General features: G+C 39.9%; 1 protein-coding gene across 10 annotated transcripts in view; it reads right to left on the bottom strand.

Annotated features, from left to right (window-relative positions):
- NFATC3 (nuclear factor of activated T cells 3) overlaps nucleotides 1-17,216 on the bottom strand; it is a 160,089-nt gene extending 142,873 nt beyond the window's left edge. For all 10 annotated transcript variants that reach the window (XM_035282294.3, XM_002761175.7, XM_017967043.4 and 7 more), the window contains exon 1: nucleotides 16,774-17,216. In XM_035282294.3, coding sequence (XP_035138185.1) covers nucleotides 16,774-16,876 — 103 coding nt within the window. In that variant the 5' untranslated portion in view covers nucleotides 16,877-17,216. The remainder of the gene's footprint in view (nucleotides 1-16,773) is intronic.
- Nucleotides 17,217-17,529: the final 313 nt, after the last annotated feature.

Here is a 17,529-nt window from a genome sequence, read left to right as displayed (position 1 = left end):
CATTAAAAAAGCTGGAGACAACAGATGCTGGAGAAGATGTGGAGAAATAGGAACACTGTTACACTCTTGGTGGGAGTGTAAATTAGTTCAACCATTGTGGAAGACACTGTGGCAATTCCTCAAGGACCTAGAAATAGAAATTCCATTTGACCCAGCAATCCAGTTACTGAGTATATATTCAAAGGAGTATAAATCGTTCTACTGTAAGGACACATGCACACGAATGTTCACTGCAGAACTCTTTACAATAGCAAAGACCTGGAACCAACTCAAATGCCCATCGATGATAGACTGTACAGGGAAAATGTGGCACATATACACCAAGGAATACTATGCAGCCATAAAAAAGATGAGTTCCTGTTCTTTGCAGGGACATGGATGAACTTGGAAACCATCATTTTCAGCAAACTGACACAAGAACAGAAAATCAAACACCGTATGTTCTCACTCATAGGTGGGTGTTGAACAATGAGAACCTATGGACACAGGGAGGGGAGCATTACACACCAGGGTCTGTCCAGGGGAAACAGGGGAGGGACAGTGGCGGGTGGGGAGATGGGGAGAAATGCCAGATACAGGTGATGGGGAGGAAGGCAGCAAATCACAGTGCCATGTGTGTACCTATACAACAATTTTGCATGTTCTTCACATGTACCCCAAAACCTAAAATGCAATTTAAAAAAAATGACAAGAAGCCAGATCAAAAATAAAAATAAAAAACAAGAGTATATACTTTACAATTCCAGTTACATAAATCTTCTAGTGAGTTCAGCGATACCTGGGAAAGGTATAAAGCTGTATGGGAGGGAGTGATTACCAAGGGGCACAAAAAAACTTCTGGGGGGGGTGCAGTAGCTCATGCCTGTAATCCCAACACTTTGGGAGGCTAAGGCAGATGGATCACCTGAGGTCAGGAGTTCTAGACCAGCCTGGCCAACCTGGTGAAACCCCATCTCTACTAAAAATACAAAAATTATCTGGGCATGGTGGCAGATGCCTATAATGTCAGCTACTAGGAAGCTGAGGCAGGATGATCATTTGAACCCAGGAGGTGGAGGCTACAGTGAGCTGAGATTGCAACATTGCACTCCAGCCTGGACAACAGAGCAAGAAAAAAAAAAAAGAAACTTCTTTTGAAGGTGGTGGATATGTTCACTATATTAAATCTGGTAAAAGTTTCATGGGTCTCTACATGTGCCAAAACTTAAACTGTACACTTTAAATGTGTTGTTTATTATATGTCAATTTTACCTCAATAAAGCTGTTTAAAACTAAATAGATAAAATCCTTTTGTACCTTGGCTTTCCCTACACCATTCTCTTTACTGTCTAACTTAACTCTCTGACCCTTGCCATCCTTGCAATACTGTTGTCTCCAGAGTTCTGTTCTCAGCCGCCTTTTCTCATTCTAATCTACACTCTCTTGCAGTGACTTCATCCATGCCCATGACTTCAACTACCATCTATATCTATAAACCAATAACTTTCAAATTTCTTTTGTGCAAGTTTCTCTTTTGAGCTCTATACTTGTATTTCCAGTTGCCTAACTACAGATGCTTCAAACTAGATATAGACAAAACTGAATGCCTTATTTTTACTATATACTGTCATAGCACTTTATACTTTCACTTTTACGATATTAGTTACATTAATAATTACTACACTATGCACTTCATGAGTAAGTATCATGTCTTGTTCACAGCTATTTCCACAGATCTTTCATAATAGCACATTTTATTAAACAATTGACCCAAACTAGAAAAACAGAAATAATCCTGCCTCCTTCCCTTTCCTTACTCAGCTGATACCAGGTCCTACTGATTTCTTTCCTATAAATCTATTTCAGTACTATTCCCACTTTGTCATCTCACTGCTCTGCCCTTATCATTTCTCAGATACATGTGTTCTGGCTTTCATTCCCGTTTTCCCCAATCTATTATCCACAGTATAGCAGAGTGATGGAGCTACAAATCTGACATTTCTGCCCAATTTGAAATCCTTCAATGGCTCCTCGCTGTCTTCAAACTAAAATCCAAACTCCTCAATACAGTATAATAGTCTCTCTCTCTCTCCAATCATATCTGGACATGACAGAACCCTGATCTTCCACCTTTCCAAATTAAAGGACCATGCTCTTTAACCTGTCTTTAGGTACGATAATCAACCGGCCTGAAATGTCATGCCCTCCCTTATCCATCTGGTGAACTCATCCCACTGGATTCAGCTCAATTGTACTCTTTTCTCTGACCTCTCTACCCAGAGTTAATCTCTGTGTCATTATATGCTCAGAGAGCCTTCTCTGTACCACTATTATATATTTTTTTTTAATTTTTTTTTTAAAGACGGGGTTTCACCATGTTGGTCAGGCTGGTCTTGAACTCCCAACCTCAGGTGATCTGCCCGCCTTGGCCTCCAAAGTGCTTGGATGACAGGTATGAGCCACTATGCCTGGCCCCTCTATTATATTAATATTGTTGTAGTCATTTATATGTCTACTCCAATAGACTGAATTACATTTAATTTGTATTACCAGTATTTGGCACATAATAATATTGACAATTAACAAAACTGAATTAAAAGATTAAATGGTTTAGTATATTTACCAACCTAATGGAAGGGGACTTTCTTTAGGTCCCTTCCAGTTCAATTACTCTAAATCTCATACAATGTTCCCCTCTGGTTACTACTTTCTCTTCTACATATTCTTCTATTTTATCCTTTAACAATAACTAGTTTCTTTCAGATTGGACTTAAAGAGAGTGAAACAGAACACTTTAAAAAGCATATTAAGGCTGGGACCTGTAGTCCCAGTACCTTGGGAGGCAGAGGCAGGAGGATCGCTCGAGCCCAGAAGTTTGAGACCAGCCTGGGAAACACAAAATGACTCCATCTCTACCAAAAATAATTTTTAAAAATTAGCTGGATATGGTAGCAAGCACCTGTGGCTCAAGCTACTTGGGAAGCTGAGTTGAGGCTGCAGTGAGCTGTGATTGAGCCCCTGAACTCCAGCCTGGGCAACAGAGTGAGACCCTGTTTCAAAACAAATTTTTTTAAAAATAAAATAAGCATTTAAAGAACACTTTACTGTCTCTATTCTGACAAATCAGGATTCACTTAACTCAATGACACAGTCTTTATACTTCTATATGTCTACATAATCATCAGATTCCACCTGAACCACACAACAAAAATGAATTTTGTGTCCCAGATCTCCCACCATCAGACACCAAGACCACTGTTATTAATCCAGGATCAACAGCCATGCTTCTTTCTCTTTCTTGGCACCTCTATCAACTCCCATACCAATCTCCAAGGACTCTGACAAAGCAAGAGAAAAAGCAAGTGCCAGAAAAAGTAACTGCATAGCAAAAGTAAGGTTTATATTTTAAAGTCCCTCAACTGGCTGGGAACAGTTGCTCATGACTATAATCCCAGCACTTTGGGAGGCCGAGGTAGGCAGATCACTTGAGGCCAGGAGTTTGAGACCAGCCTAGGCAATGTGGTAAAACCCAGTCTCCATTAAAAATACAAAAATTATGGCTGGGCACAGTGGCTCACACCTGTAATCCCAGCACTTTGGGAGGCTGAGGTAGACGAATCACCTGAGGTTGGGAGTTCAAGACCAGCCTAGCCAACATGGTGAAACTCCATCTCTACTAAAAATACAAAAATAGCCAGGCATGGTGGTGCACATTTGTAATCCCAGCTACTCGGGAGACTGAGGCAGGAGAATCACTTGAACCCAGGTGGCTGAAGTTGCAGTGAGTAGAAATGTTGCCACTGTGCTCCAGCCTGAGGAAAGAGCAAGACTGTCTCAAAAATAAAAATAATTGCGCATGTGGTACACGCCTGTAATCCCAGCTACTTGGGAGGCTGAGGCATGAGAATCACCTGAACCTAGGAGGCAGAGGTTGTATTCTAGCCTGGGCAATAGAGTGAGATTCTTTCCAAAAAAAAAAATTTTTTTTTAAAAAAAGGTCCCTCAATTGCTAGAATACTGTGGAGAGTACATGGAAATGATTCTTTTGGTTGACCCCCTCCCAGCATCCACTTTATTTTTCTTCCTCCCTAACAGATTTTCTAACTTGTATCCACTCCTCTCCCATGCAGCCATGTGTTCAGGGAAGCCAACCACATCCTCAGGCCAAGGCACAGGTCTGGTTGGCTGAGAATAATTCCACTCATCTTTACCAGTAACTAATTTAGGAAAGGGAATGTAACCCAATTTTGGTCAATGAAATGCAAGGTTAAGTTTGCTGAAGGCTTCTGGAAAAGTCCTTCGTCGCTCTTAAAAAGAAAAGAGCCGTGTAAAGCCAGCATCTGTATCTCTTTCCTGCCCCTCGGCAGATAACAATCCAAATGTAACTATTTACATATGTTTAAAATAGAAAAATAAGAGTATTTTACTAATTCTTTCAAATAATAATCAGATGATTAAAAAGTAAACAGAAGTTCTAAAACCATGATCAGTCAACACTTGCTAGGTAACATGTATGACAAAAGAGCTTTCTTTCTTGACTTTGCTCCAAAGGGGAGAATTCTGGTAAAACTCAAGAGACTGTATTAAAAACTCAAGGGTATGTATAAAAGGGAGAGGTATTACACAGAAAATCCAAACGAGTACTAATCTTGGGAGATAAGAATAAATGGCAGGTAGCAAATCGATCAAACTACCAAGGAAAAAAAATGTGTATCAGTCCTAGTGGCTATAGAAGGCAGAACAGTTTTCCTTGCATCCTAAATTAAACCAAATAAATAGTACTCATTTTTTTTGGGAACATGTGAAAGCAAAATGTTAACCTTGAAAAATAAAATACCCTAATAGAGAATTTTTTAAATTTTGAATTTTTCCTCATTTAGGTTTAGGGCAATTTTGATGACAAATCTAAATGCTTTAAACTTTAAAAGCAAAGCAGCATGCAAGATGACAAATCAGACCCTAATCAAGACAATGTGGGGTGGGGGGTGCTGCCAAAGACAAAGGCCAAATCCTCATTAAAATAAACTGCTTTGAAACCTAAAATGATATCACCTCTTGACCTCCACAAAGCAGCAAAGAGAAAAGGCCCAAAAGAGCTAAATTTGGGCCTAGCACAGTTAGTGGGGCAGTACCCTCTATGGGTCTAACTGTATCACTGCTACCTTTTAAATTTTTCTAGCACAGGCAGGAGTAAGCAGCATCCCTCAAGTATCTATTTTGAGCCCAAAGCAGAAAATCTAGTCACAGGAACACACGTAATTTGTAAGCCATGACTCAGATATGTTTGATTCCATGTGCCCAACATAAGCTTTGCTTTCACCATAGGAAAAAATGAATGCTCTGTACTTAAACTCCTTCTGAGAATAGCAAGGCAAGAAGCCGGCATAGCCCAAAACTTGAAGTCAGAAAACCAAGGTTCAAATCCCAGCGAATTCCACTTTCGAAATGGTCAAATCCATTTACATTTCTGTTTTCTCATGTATTAAATGGTAATAATACCTCTCTCTAGGTTATCATGAGATAATGCACATAAAAATACCTTGCACCTAATAGGTATTCAGTAACACTGGATTAAATATTTATCTAATGTATCACAAACAAGTTACAAAATGGACCAGGCACTGTAGCTCACACCTGTAATCCCAGTACTTTGGGAGGCTGAAGCGAGTGAATCACTTGAGGTCAGGAGATTGAGAACAGCCTGGCCAACATGGTGAAACCCTGTCTCCACTAAATATATAAAAATTAGCTGAGCTATTTTTACAGGCTGGCACATGCCTGTAATCCCAGCTACTTGGGAGGCTGAGGCAGGAGAATTGCTGGAACCCAGGAGGCAGAGGTTGCAGTGAGAGAAGATTGCGCCATTGCACTCCAGCCTGGGCAAAGAAAGTGAGACTCCATCTCAAAAAAAAAGTTACAAAATGATCAGAATTACAGGTCGTGCAAAAATAACAACTGTAGGATTTTCTTTGTTGCTGTTTTTAATTCACAAGAAGGAACTGTAGGATTTTCAAGCAAAAATTAAACAATTTACTGGGTCTGTTTTGATACTAACCAGTTAAATGACCTTGAGCAAATCAATTTGAGCCTCAATTTCCTCTCCTGTAAAATGGAAGGACTGAATTAGCTTGAAACTATTCTGTGCTTTTCAGCAATATCACACAATTAGCAACAGAAATGAATCTAGATCAGGACTTTGACTCTGGCCACAGGGCAGACAGAAAGGGAGAAATAAAAGTCATTTTCAGGAAGTGGCCAAAATTTACCAGCCAATTTACCCAATAAAAGGATAGCAATAAGCTAAATCAATTTTCAAAGTTTAATGTATTAAAGAACTACAGACATGGGAAATACGGTTTGAATAACAAGAACAACTCGATGCACTAATAGCTTATTTTTGTTTTTAAGAAATGTGGTCTCCTTATGTTGTCCAGGCTGGCCTAGAATCCCTAGTAGCAGGGACTCCAGGTGCAGGTCACAGTACCCAGCTTTGAAGTACTAACAGTTTTAATCAGAACCATGAAATCATCTGCTAGATCTCTGTTTTTCAAACTGAAGGTAGTAAGTAATCTATCAGCGAGCTGTAGCAAATTTTTTAATGTAATAAAAATGTCAGAGTAATGCCAAACAACAAAGCATCACTGTTTTACATGAAACATCTATCTCAGTTTGTGTATATAAACATGTATGTGTGTGGTGGATTGAAACAAAATGTATTTCTTGCTCTGGCTCATGGTTAAGAGGTCCCAGAGGCCAAGTGTGGTAGCTCACCCCTATTAATCCCATCACTTCAGGAGAGCAAGGCTGGAGGATCACTTAAATCCAGGAGTTCGAAACCAGCTTGGGCAACACAGTGAGACCTCATCTCTACAAAAATGTTTAAAAATTAGCCTGGTGTGGTGGCACACCTGGTGTGGTCCCAGCTACTCAAGAGGCTGAGGTGGGTGGATCAATTGAGCCCAGGAGGTTGAGGCTGCAGTAAGCTGTGATCATAACACTGCTCTCCATCCTGGGTGACAGAGAAAGACCCTGTCTCAAAAAAAAAAAAAAAGTCCTCAAAACTTTGTATAATGGAAGTTTTCAAATATACCCAAAGTAGAGAGCCCCCATATGCCTACCATCTTGCCTCAACAATTTCTGATCATCTTTTTTGAGTGTTATTTGAACAACCTTTACTAAAAGAAAGTGAAAATTGAAGTGAAAGAAGTATTGATAGAGGAGCTATCAAGTTTCCTTAAACCTTTTATGTGCAATAAAAAATAAGTAAAATTTAGATTAAACTTTCTATATTTCCCCCAAAGATACCTTTTACATAAAGGACAAGGTTAAAACTTTAGTATTCGACCAGATGCAGTGGCTCATGACTGTAATCCCAGCACTTTGGGAGGAAAAGGTGGGCGGATCACCTGAGGTAGGGAGTTCAGGACCAGCCTGACCAACATGGAGAAACCCATCTCTACCAAAAATACAAAATTAGGCAGGCATGGTGGCGCATGTCTGTAACCCCAGCTACGCCGGAAGCTGAGGCAGAAGAATCCGCTGAACCCAAGAGACAGAGGTTGCAGTGAGCAGAGATCATGCCATTGCACTCCAGCCTGGGCAGCAAGAGCAAAACTCTGTCTCAAAAAACAAAAATAATAACTAACTTTAGTATTCAATATAATCTCACAAATGACAAGATCTGAGATACAAATTTGAGACTTTGTTCTAAAATGTTCGCAAAAAGAACTTATATGTCTATTATTTTGGAGTTAATTTCTACCAATTATTAAAAATGTAGATTAAAAATTAAAATTGATTAAAAATGTAGTCTTAAAATCATGAACAAGTTATCTAGCTTCCTTTCATCATGAATAAACTGAAAAATTCAAGAGAAATGACAAGCATTTAACATGAGACTGATTGATAGACACAAGCAACATAATCAAACATTAAAATTTTTTAAACAATTTCAAGCTCTTACATTACTAGATAACTGGATTTTTCTAGTATAATAGAGTTACTTAGAAAATATTTTAAAAACACAAATTCTGTCAAGGTGGTGTGATATGTTGCCAGAATTGCCAGTGATGGGCAAGCCAAGGTCTCAAATCTGATCTGTAAGGATGGTCATTTTATTTAAAAAATTAAAAAAATAATAAATACATAAATAAAAAACAAAAACACATACTCAAAAGCGAAAGATCAGTTTACTCCCTATTTATGTACACCACTGACTCACCCCACCATCTCACTGTTAACACTACACAAGCAAAGGGAGAAATGAGTTTTGTAAATCAGACATATCACGATAATTTTTATTTTCTGTTAAGTTGTTAAGCTAGTTTTAACTACACACAATAAATTCTATTAACTTCACAATGCTATTTTTAAAAGGGAATATTTCTCCTAACTAGCACCTTAAAGAATCTGAAGGGCTTTCAAGTGCCATTTTTTAAACTTTTTATTATCGAAATTTAAGAACATATATAAAGAACAGAGGATATTATTGTGAACCCTCACCCATCAACTAGCTTAAACAATTTCTGAATTTCATTTTTTCCTAAATGCCATTTTTATTTAACAATCTTTACTGAAAGATTTTTTTAAAGCAATATTGAAAAATATTTACATTTAAGTGCAAACTCACAGTCCATTAAAGTATTCTAGTCAGTGATTACCTTGATGAGAAAAAAATGCTTTTCGAAACATTTTTACATTTAATACAAATCTACTTACTGAAAAAGTTTAAGAAAAACTAATCTGAATGTAATCAAATTTCAGTGCTCACATAATCCTATTTTCTAATTAAACAGTAAAGCTGATGAAAATTAATAAATACAAAATTTTAAGACATTGAAAAACATATTTTAAACTGTAAAACTCTCACCTGCTGCTGTAACATAAGACATTCTAAAACTGTACATTAGGGAAAATTAAGCTTCAAGTTACTTCTCTGGTATAGCTGGGATGTTCAGGCTTTCATAGAGTTGGAATTCCTTTTTACACATGCTTTTTTTTTTTTTTGTATTTGAGATGGAGTTTCACTCTTGTTGCCCAGGCTGGAGTGCAATGGCACGATCTTGGCTCACTGCAACCTCTGCCTCCCAGGTTCAAGCGATTCTCTTGCCTCAGCTTCCCAAGTAGCTGGAATTACAGTCATGCACCACCACGTGCAGCTAATTTTGTATTTTTAGTAGAGACAGGACTTCTCCATGTTAGTCATGCTGGTCTCGAACTGCTGATCTCAGATGATCCGCCTGCCTCGGCCTCCCAAAGTGCTGAGATCACAGGTATAAGACACTTTCTTTTTTTGAGACAGAGTTTTACTCTGTCCTCCAAGCTGGAGTGCAATAACACGACGTTGGCTCACTGCAAACTCTGACCTCCCGAGTTCAAGCAATTCTCCTGCCTCAGCCTCCCAAGTAGCTGGGATTACAGGCACCTACCACCACACCCAGCTAATTTTTTGTATATTTAGTAGAGACAGGGTTTTGCCATGTTGGCCAGGCTGGTCTCCAACTCCTGACCTCAGGTGATCCACCAGCCTCAGCCTCCCAAAAGTGCTGGGATTACAGGTGTAAGCCACTGCGCCCAGCCTGACACATTAATATTAACTAATATTAACTAGAACTGTCCCAAAGATTAAATTTCAGCTGTTGGTAAACTATCAATTAGGCTACAGTACTTAAATCTTACAGCTCCAGTTGCCAACATGTGAAAGTCATACAATATAATTAAATAAGCTTTACTAGAAATGCTGAAATATATGCAGACCCACATTACATTTGAGTTTAAATGATGGTTCTTAAAAATGCCTGCTCCTGCTTGTGACTCTCCTAAGCCTCCCTGAACAAACTCACTCCTCTTAAATTCCACTGTTACTTGAACCTCCTATGGCATGCCTGGGCAAATTTGATGACTTGGATTCTGTTTTAGAAGCCAGGCCTACTGCCAAGTCTGCTGTGTCTACTCCCCTGACCCACCAGGACAGCTTTAGACAAACACCTTCCTTATTTATGTTACTGCTGTAAGCAAACTACTGCTCACTATCAAATGAGGCTCAACCTCCTCAGGTTTCCTATCTTTTAAGAGTAATGTGACTGCCTTCACTATATTATGACTTATTCAACCCCACCTCTTATTTAAAACAAAACATTACCACACTGAATCATCTGCTACTCAACTAGCAATAATGAGAAGGAAATCAGTGATACAACTCATTATCGCCTCTTAAAAGTTCTCAATTTTATATATTCCTATTTATTACTTTCTCTGAAGAAAAACAAACACTACATTTTCTCACCAAAAAATGTCCTTATGATTCCACTTCATTTAAAAAATAAATATAGAGCAAACCTCAAAAGCAGAATTTGGACTATGCCTTCAATAAAAATAAATACAATTTTAGGCAAAGTTTACTGGCTGCCAAAAAAGGCAAATCATTATTATAAGTTGATTCTACAACTTACTCTAAATTATTATCTTGAACACTTAAGATATAGGCCTTACTTAACCCCCAAAACTTCTTGGCTATGTACATAATACCCAAGTTTTAACTTTTATAACACCTATGAAACTACTACAGTACTACTTCTACTATAGTTCAAAATATATGCCAAAATATTCTTTCTGTATTGGCAAATAGAAACACCTAGGAAAGTACAGGAATAGCTCTTACAAAGATGAATGTTTTTAACAAAAATATGATGTTGAAATTTTTTCCTCAATTTTTCACCATATTTGCTGAAACACATTTGTTCACTAATCTCGACGAGAAAATTCTGCCAGTACTCCTAGAAGCATCCTTCAACATCAGGAAATGTGTCAAAGAAACAGAGTATTATTCTTCCAAATGAAATGTTAAAATATTTATCATCAACTCAGTCGTTTAATACACATTCTCACTACATTCAAATCTACAGAAAATGCTGATCTAAGGTACGAAAATAAGGCTACTACTAAGCGGCATCTAAAACCTCCTTTACAGTACCTAATGGGCTGTACAAACACACAATTAAATTTGTACAAGAAACTAAGCAATTTCCCCCTTTTCATACTGATTTAAATATCCATTTACGTACTTAAATGCTTAGCAAATCAACCATCTTTCACATCATACTAAGAATTTCATTCAAGAAAGTGGAAAAATATAATTAAAAGTATACTAATTTCAGTATTTGATCAAATATAAGACGTAACATTTAAAAGACTGAAATTAAACAGATAAAATAAAAATGTCTTAAGACCAAATATTCTAACTCATATAAATTTAAATTGCTGACTCTCTCATCTGCCCTAATCTCTTTTTTCTTCTTTTTAAACTGCTACTGTTTGAAAATGCCCTACTGTCTCTCATTGTTTTAATTTAGTATATGGAGAAGGGTCTACGAAAGAGAAGGAAGTCAAAACCAGCCTATTCGCTTGTGCACTCGCGTGTGTGTTCAAAGAAATGTTAGGGGCGTATGTGTGTTTAAAGACATCTTAGTTACTGCCACCTAAATAAGGACTGTGCTAAGTGCTTTAAATACATTATCTCATTTATACAAGATAAAACAAAAATCTTGACTAAAAATGATCAATAAAAACTAAAAAGTGAGGCCGGGCGCGGTGGCTCAAGCCTGTAATCCCAGCACTTTGGGAGGCTGAGGTGGGTGGATCATGAGGTCAAGAGATCGAGACCATACTGGTCAACATGTAAAACCCTGTCTCTACTAAAAATACAAAAAATTAGCTGGGCTTCATGGTGCGTGCCTGTAATCCCAGCTACTCAGGAGGCTGAGGCAGAATAATTGCCTGAACCCAGGAGGCGGAGGTTGCGGTGAGCCGAGATCGTGCCATTGCACTCCAGCCTGGGTAACAAGAGCGAAACTCCGTCTCAAAAAAAAAAAGTGAGAAAATGAAATTACCTAAGAGACAGTAAATTGGATCAGCTCTCCAAGCAGTAAACAAAGTAAAAACATTGTAGATTAAATTCTAAGACAACTTCTAGGAAAAGTTCCTCAACTTGACATACGAAAAAGTTGTGTATTAAAGGAATATTTGAAAAAAAAATTACTCATAATTAAGTAAACTTCTTACAAAAATACATATTGTATCTAAGATATTTCTGCCCTTTGAAAAAACTGCAGTAGATGAGATACTATACACAGTATATATAGCACATTCCTCCCAGTCACTCTCATTCAGGACTAGAAAGTCAGTATTTAGTAATGAACCCTGAAAATGAACCTCTGAATTTGCAAAGTACAGATTATTTGTTATAACATCAAACTTAAAGATACACAATCACTATACTAAAATAGAGTACCAGAGGCTGCCCTTTATAGAGGCAAATAATGTTAATGGAATACATTAAACGTGTACCTATTTAAAATTCCCTATTTGGCCGGGCGCGGTGGCTCACGCTTATAATCCTAGCACTTTGGGAGGCCGAGGCGGGTGGATCACAAGGTCAAGAGATCAAGACCATCCTGGTCAACATGGTGAAACCCCGTCTCTACTAAAAATACAAAAATTAGCTGGGCATGGTGGTGCACGCCTGTAATCCCAGCTACTCAGGAGGCTGAGGCAGGAGAATTGCTTGAGCCCAGAAGGCAGAGGTTGCGGTGAGCCGAGATCGTGCCACAGCACTCCAGTCTGGGTAACAACAGCGAAACTCCGTCTCAAAAAAAAAAAAAAAAAAAAATTCCCTATTTACTACTAAGGTATATCATCTATTTGGAGCTAGATATTAACAAAATGGTTCATTTTTAACTGGAAAAATCAGACAGTACTGTCATCTTATATTTAAAAAAAAAAAACAAGGTAGACTGATCCAATGGTAGTGGGTTATTAGAATGTATTAACGTTAGTGTCACTAAAGTTAGTAGACAACCCCCTACCCCCGTCCCTGCACCTGCTAAATGTGACTGTTTAAAAAAAAAAAAAAAAATCTAAAGACTCTAGGATCTTAAATTTTCTTGTGAAAAAAAAAATCTCAAAATACTGCTGCAAACAATAGTCTTAAAAAGTCAGTTATCAGTCACAAATGTATACAACATTATCAAGTTTTATTAAGGGCATCTCACATCACCTAATTTGCACCTTAACAAGCTTGCTTAGGACATTCACTAAATTCAGCTCTTGGTTTGTCCTCACTCTCTATCCACTCACCTCACTATTTTTCAAAAATCTTCTCACTGTATGGAAATTTAATTGTGATACAAGTACTCCCAAACCTTTAGGGATGTAAAACCACTGCAGCCCCAAATTACCAAGATAGCCAAAGAATTGAAACAACTCTCATCAATTTCCTCTACCACAAAAAAGCAGTGAGCACTGACTCAAAACCTAGACGTTATTTATTCATTTATTTAACAAAATATTGGGGCTGTGTGCAGTGGCTCACACCTGTAATTCCAGCATTTTGGGAGACCAACGAAGGAGAGCCCAGGAGTTCCAGACTAGCTTGGGCAACATAGTGAGACCTCCATCTCTATTTAATAATACATATATTGGGCCAGGTGCAGTGGTCCACACCTGTAATCCCAGCACTTTGGGAGGCATCCATATCATTTGAGATCAGGAGTTCGAGACCAGCCTGGCCAACATGGTGAAACCCCATTTCTACTAAAAACACAAAAAAGTAGCCAGGCTTGGCAGCACACGCCTGTAATCCCTGCTACTCGGGAGGCAGAGGCAGAATGACTTGAACCCTGGAGATCGAGGCTGCAGCAAGCTGAAATAACGCCACTGCACTCCAGCCTGGGTGACAGGGCGAGACCCTGCCTTAAAAAAAAAAGGTATATAAGGTGCGGCAGCTCATGCCTGTAATCCCAGCACTTTGGGAGGCCGAGGTGGGTGGATCACGAGTTCAAGAGATCGAGACCATCCTGGTCAACATGGTGAAACCCCGTCTCTACTAAAAATACAGAAAATCAGCTGGGCATGGTGGTGCATGCCTATAATCCCAGCTACTCAGGAGGCTGCGGCAGGAGAATTGCCTGAACCCAGGAGGCGGAGGTTGTGGTGAGCCGAGATCCCGCCATTGCACTCCAGCCTGGGTAACAAGAGCGAAATTTCGTCTCAAAAAAAAAAAAAGTATATATATATATACGTGTGTGTGTATATGTGTGTATATATGTATATAGTGCCTACCGTGTAAAGGCACTATATTAGACACTGATAATATAACTGAAAAGGATTACAGACACTACCCATGCGCTCAAGGAACTTACATTCCAGTGAGGAAGAGAATCCAAAAATGAGTTCCACAAACACACTGATACAACCCAGCAATGATCTGAATTCTACCAATGATTCTATTCTTATTTTCCACTTTACTGCATATATTATCCTAAAATCATTTCAGTGATTCTACTTTGTTCCTTCAAACTACATAATCATAATAATGCTTAGTAAAATGAAAACTAATTTTGTGAACAATTAATTTGGAAAACTTAGCTGTGAATATATCACATCCCCCTCAATAGAATTTCAAAATTAATTGCTACCTGTTCATAACAGCACTATTCACAATAGCCAAAGGCAGAAAAAGCCCAAATGTCCATCAACTGGTAAACAAATTGTTTCTTTATACACACACACACACACACACACACACACACGACGGAATATTACTCAGCCACAGAAAGGAATGAGATCGTCAGGCACAAATGTTCACATATTATATTATCCTATTTATATAAAATATCCGGAATAGGTACCACAGAGACAGATTCCAGACTGGTGGCTGCTAGGGGTAGTGGGGAGGGAAGAGAAAATGGGGAGCAACTGTTTAATGGGTGCTGAGTTTTCCTTTGGATGAAAATGTTTTAGAACTAGACAGAAGCAGTAGCTGCACAACACCGAATGCACTAAACTGTTCACTTTAAGACGGTTTGTTTTTTCATATGTATTTTACCTTAATATTGGAAAAAAACTTGTAAAAAAATTGCCAGCTTGAATATTTTAAAGTGGACTTTTTGTCACAAATAAAACTGCTGATATTTGTCTTTGGAAATTTCAGTTATAAATCAAGTTATACAGATTTTAACTCCTTTTAGACCTATTTGAATATCAAAATGGCTTTTGTGTATAGTAAAGACCATTTAAAAAGCATTTTCATAGCTTTTAAATGTTATTCAATATTTTGGTTGTATATACAATTACTATACTCAATTTCTTTATTATTCATATGTTTGGTTAACACCCTTACCCATCACATATTTGGTATATAATGTGTTCTAATCAATTTGTGCCCGATAAATGTTTGCTGACATTCAACTATTATCTTTTTTACAATAAAAATATTCAAACAAGCTGTTTTTCTTTCAAGTCCCAATAATCTACGTATATTGAAGTGTACACTTCAATGCTACACTCTCCACAAATGCCACTTTTCCTTTTTCTTCATCTACTATAAAATGCATCACCATTCACAGACTTCCTAGCAGCACAGTTATTACTTGGACTATGTGTCTCCTCCAACTATTTCCCAAACTCTTCGAGGAGCCTCAGTCCTCTGCATCATCATAACACTACAAGATCAGTAACAGTGGTTCAATGTAATAGGCGCTCAAATTATGTTAATGAAGTTTAAAATAAACGCAGCCAACACATAACTATTATGAATTATGTATTACACTGAAAAAGACATCTAGCCTGTGAAGACTAAAAGGACCAATAAAACAAGTACCAACTAGAGGATCTTCATGCCTCACTTCCAGGTATGTTAAAAATGGATTTAAATTGCTGAGGAGGCAAGTGAGTCCCTGCGACGTGGAAGTGGTGGCGGGCTTGGCTGGAAGCAAACTAGCGGGGAACTCCGGGACTCAAGTATGTTTTACAATGCAACTCTCCAGAACAGTCTATTGAACATCAACATGAACATTAAGGAACTGACCTCACACCAGACAAGAAAAAATAGGGATTGCTCTTATCCGTTTCCTTTTTGAAGTTCGCATGCATATGTAATAGGGACACTGAACTTAATGAACTACAGTATTCCAAACCAGGTCACAAAAGAGCTCTAACTCCCCAGTCATCCTGTTTCTATTTCCTGATTGGTCTGACGTGCAAGCATTATGGTGCCCAGCTTTCCCAATTCAAGATTTCCTTTAAAATATTTTCCAAGAAGTTTTTCTTTAAACAAAAATCAACTTCTAGAATTTCTAGGAACATTATGAAAAAAGCAACCCACTATTTTAAAAAAATCTTTATTCAAGTAAGGAAATTAAGTTTCCAGAAAAATCCCGTTACAGTTACACTTCGAATTGTGGGCCATAAACTTGCACAAGTGGACGTTAACTCGAAAGCATTACTCTCCTAGCAAAGTAGACTTAAATACGTTCGTGATTTTTAGAGGGGTCCTATCGTTGAAAAATAAGCATCTTTCAAACGAAAATTTCAAGAAACAACCTAGAATAGATGAAAAACCCAGTGCGCTTACACTTTACAGGGACATTTTCCTTGCAACACACTGGCAAAGCAGGGACAACCAGACGCCACTTGGGCAGTAGCCCGGACCCTGGGCCTCCAAACCCCGAGCGTCCCGGAGTCAAGTTCCCCACTAGTTTGCTTCCAGCCAAGCCCGCCACCACTTCCAGGTCGCAGGGACCCACACGCCTCCTCAGAGATTTAAAGCCGTTTTCAACTCACCACACACAGGCGCGCGCGCGCACACACACACACACACACACACACGCACGCACACGCAAGCGCACACACTCGGGGTTATCGGTCTCCGGTCATCCAAGGGAACGCGGAGGGGGCGAGAGATCCTGCGAGCGAAAAGAGGGGTCGCTCTTCTTTCCCGTGTGGCCCGGCACCCACCTGCAGGCCGCGAGCCCGGGGGCGGCGGCGCCGACGCCCCGTCCTCGCCAAAGACGAGTTTGAAGTCGAGCTCGTCGTGGGCGCCACAGTTTGCAGTAGTCATCGGCGTGGCCCAGGGTGCTGCGGCTCCTCCTCAGGTGGCGGCGGCTTGCGGGGGCGGGGGCGGCGGCGGGGGCGGCGGGGGCGGCAGCGGCAGCAGCTCCTCAGCGCCGCTTCATGCCGGGCCGCGCGGGCCAGGAGGACTCCACAGCAAACTTTCCGGGCGGGTCCCTCGACGCCGAGCGTTCCGCTCTGAACTAGAGAGTCGGCCGCGCGCCGAGCAGCACCAGGAGCCGCAGCCGCCCGCCGCCAGTGCCTAAGCCGCCACTGTCGCCTTAGCCAACGTTCCCCGCCCCCCCACCACAGTCGCCGCCACCGCAGCCGCGGGCGCGCTCCCGCACCCTGCCGCGCGCCCTGCCCCGCCCCCTACGCGCTCCCATCCGGCCCGGCTGCCTATTGGCCACTAGCGCGGAGAACAGAGGCCGGGCCCCGCCCCCTCACTGGCCTATCGCGTATCTCGGTCTCCGGGAAAAGGAAGTCACGTGAACACGCAGGCCCAAAGAGCCCAGCTACCCCTCGGGAATTGTAGTTTGGCCTGTATTCCCACGGCGATTCCTTCTAAACTCTGGGGTATAAGGCCGATTGCTCTTCTTGGATAGGGGACCATCACCCGCCAATGGGAGACGACCCCCTTCCTCATTGGGCGGAGCTCATGAC

This window comes from Callithrix jacchus, chromosome 20, assembly GCF_049354715.1.
Source record: "Callithrix jacchus isolate 240 chromosome 20, calJac240_pri, whole genome shotgun sequence".
NCBI lineage: Eukaryota > Metazoa > Chordata > Mammalia > Primates > Cebidae > Callithrix > Callithrix jacchus.
The sequence above is the reverse complement of the archived record's forward strand: the minus strand, read 5'-3'. Positions and strand labels throughout refer to the sequence as shown.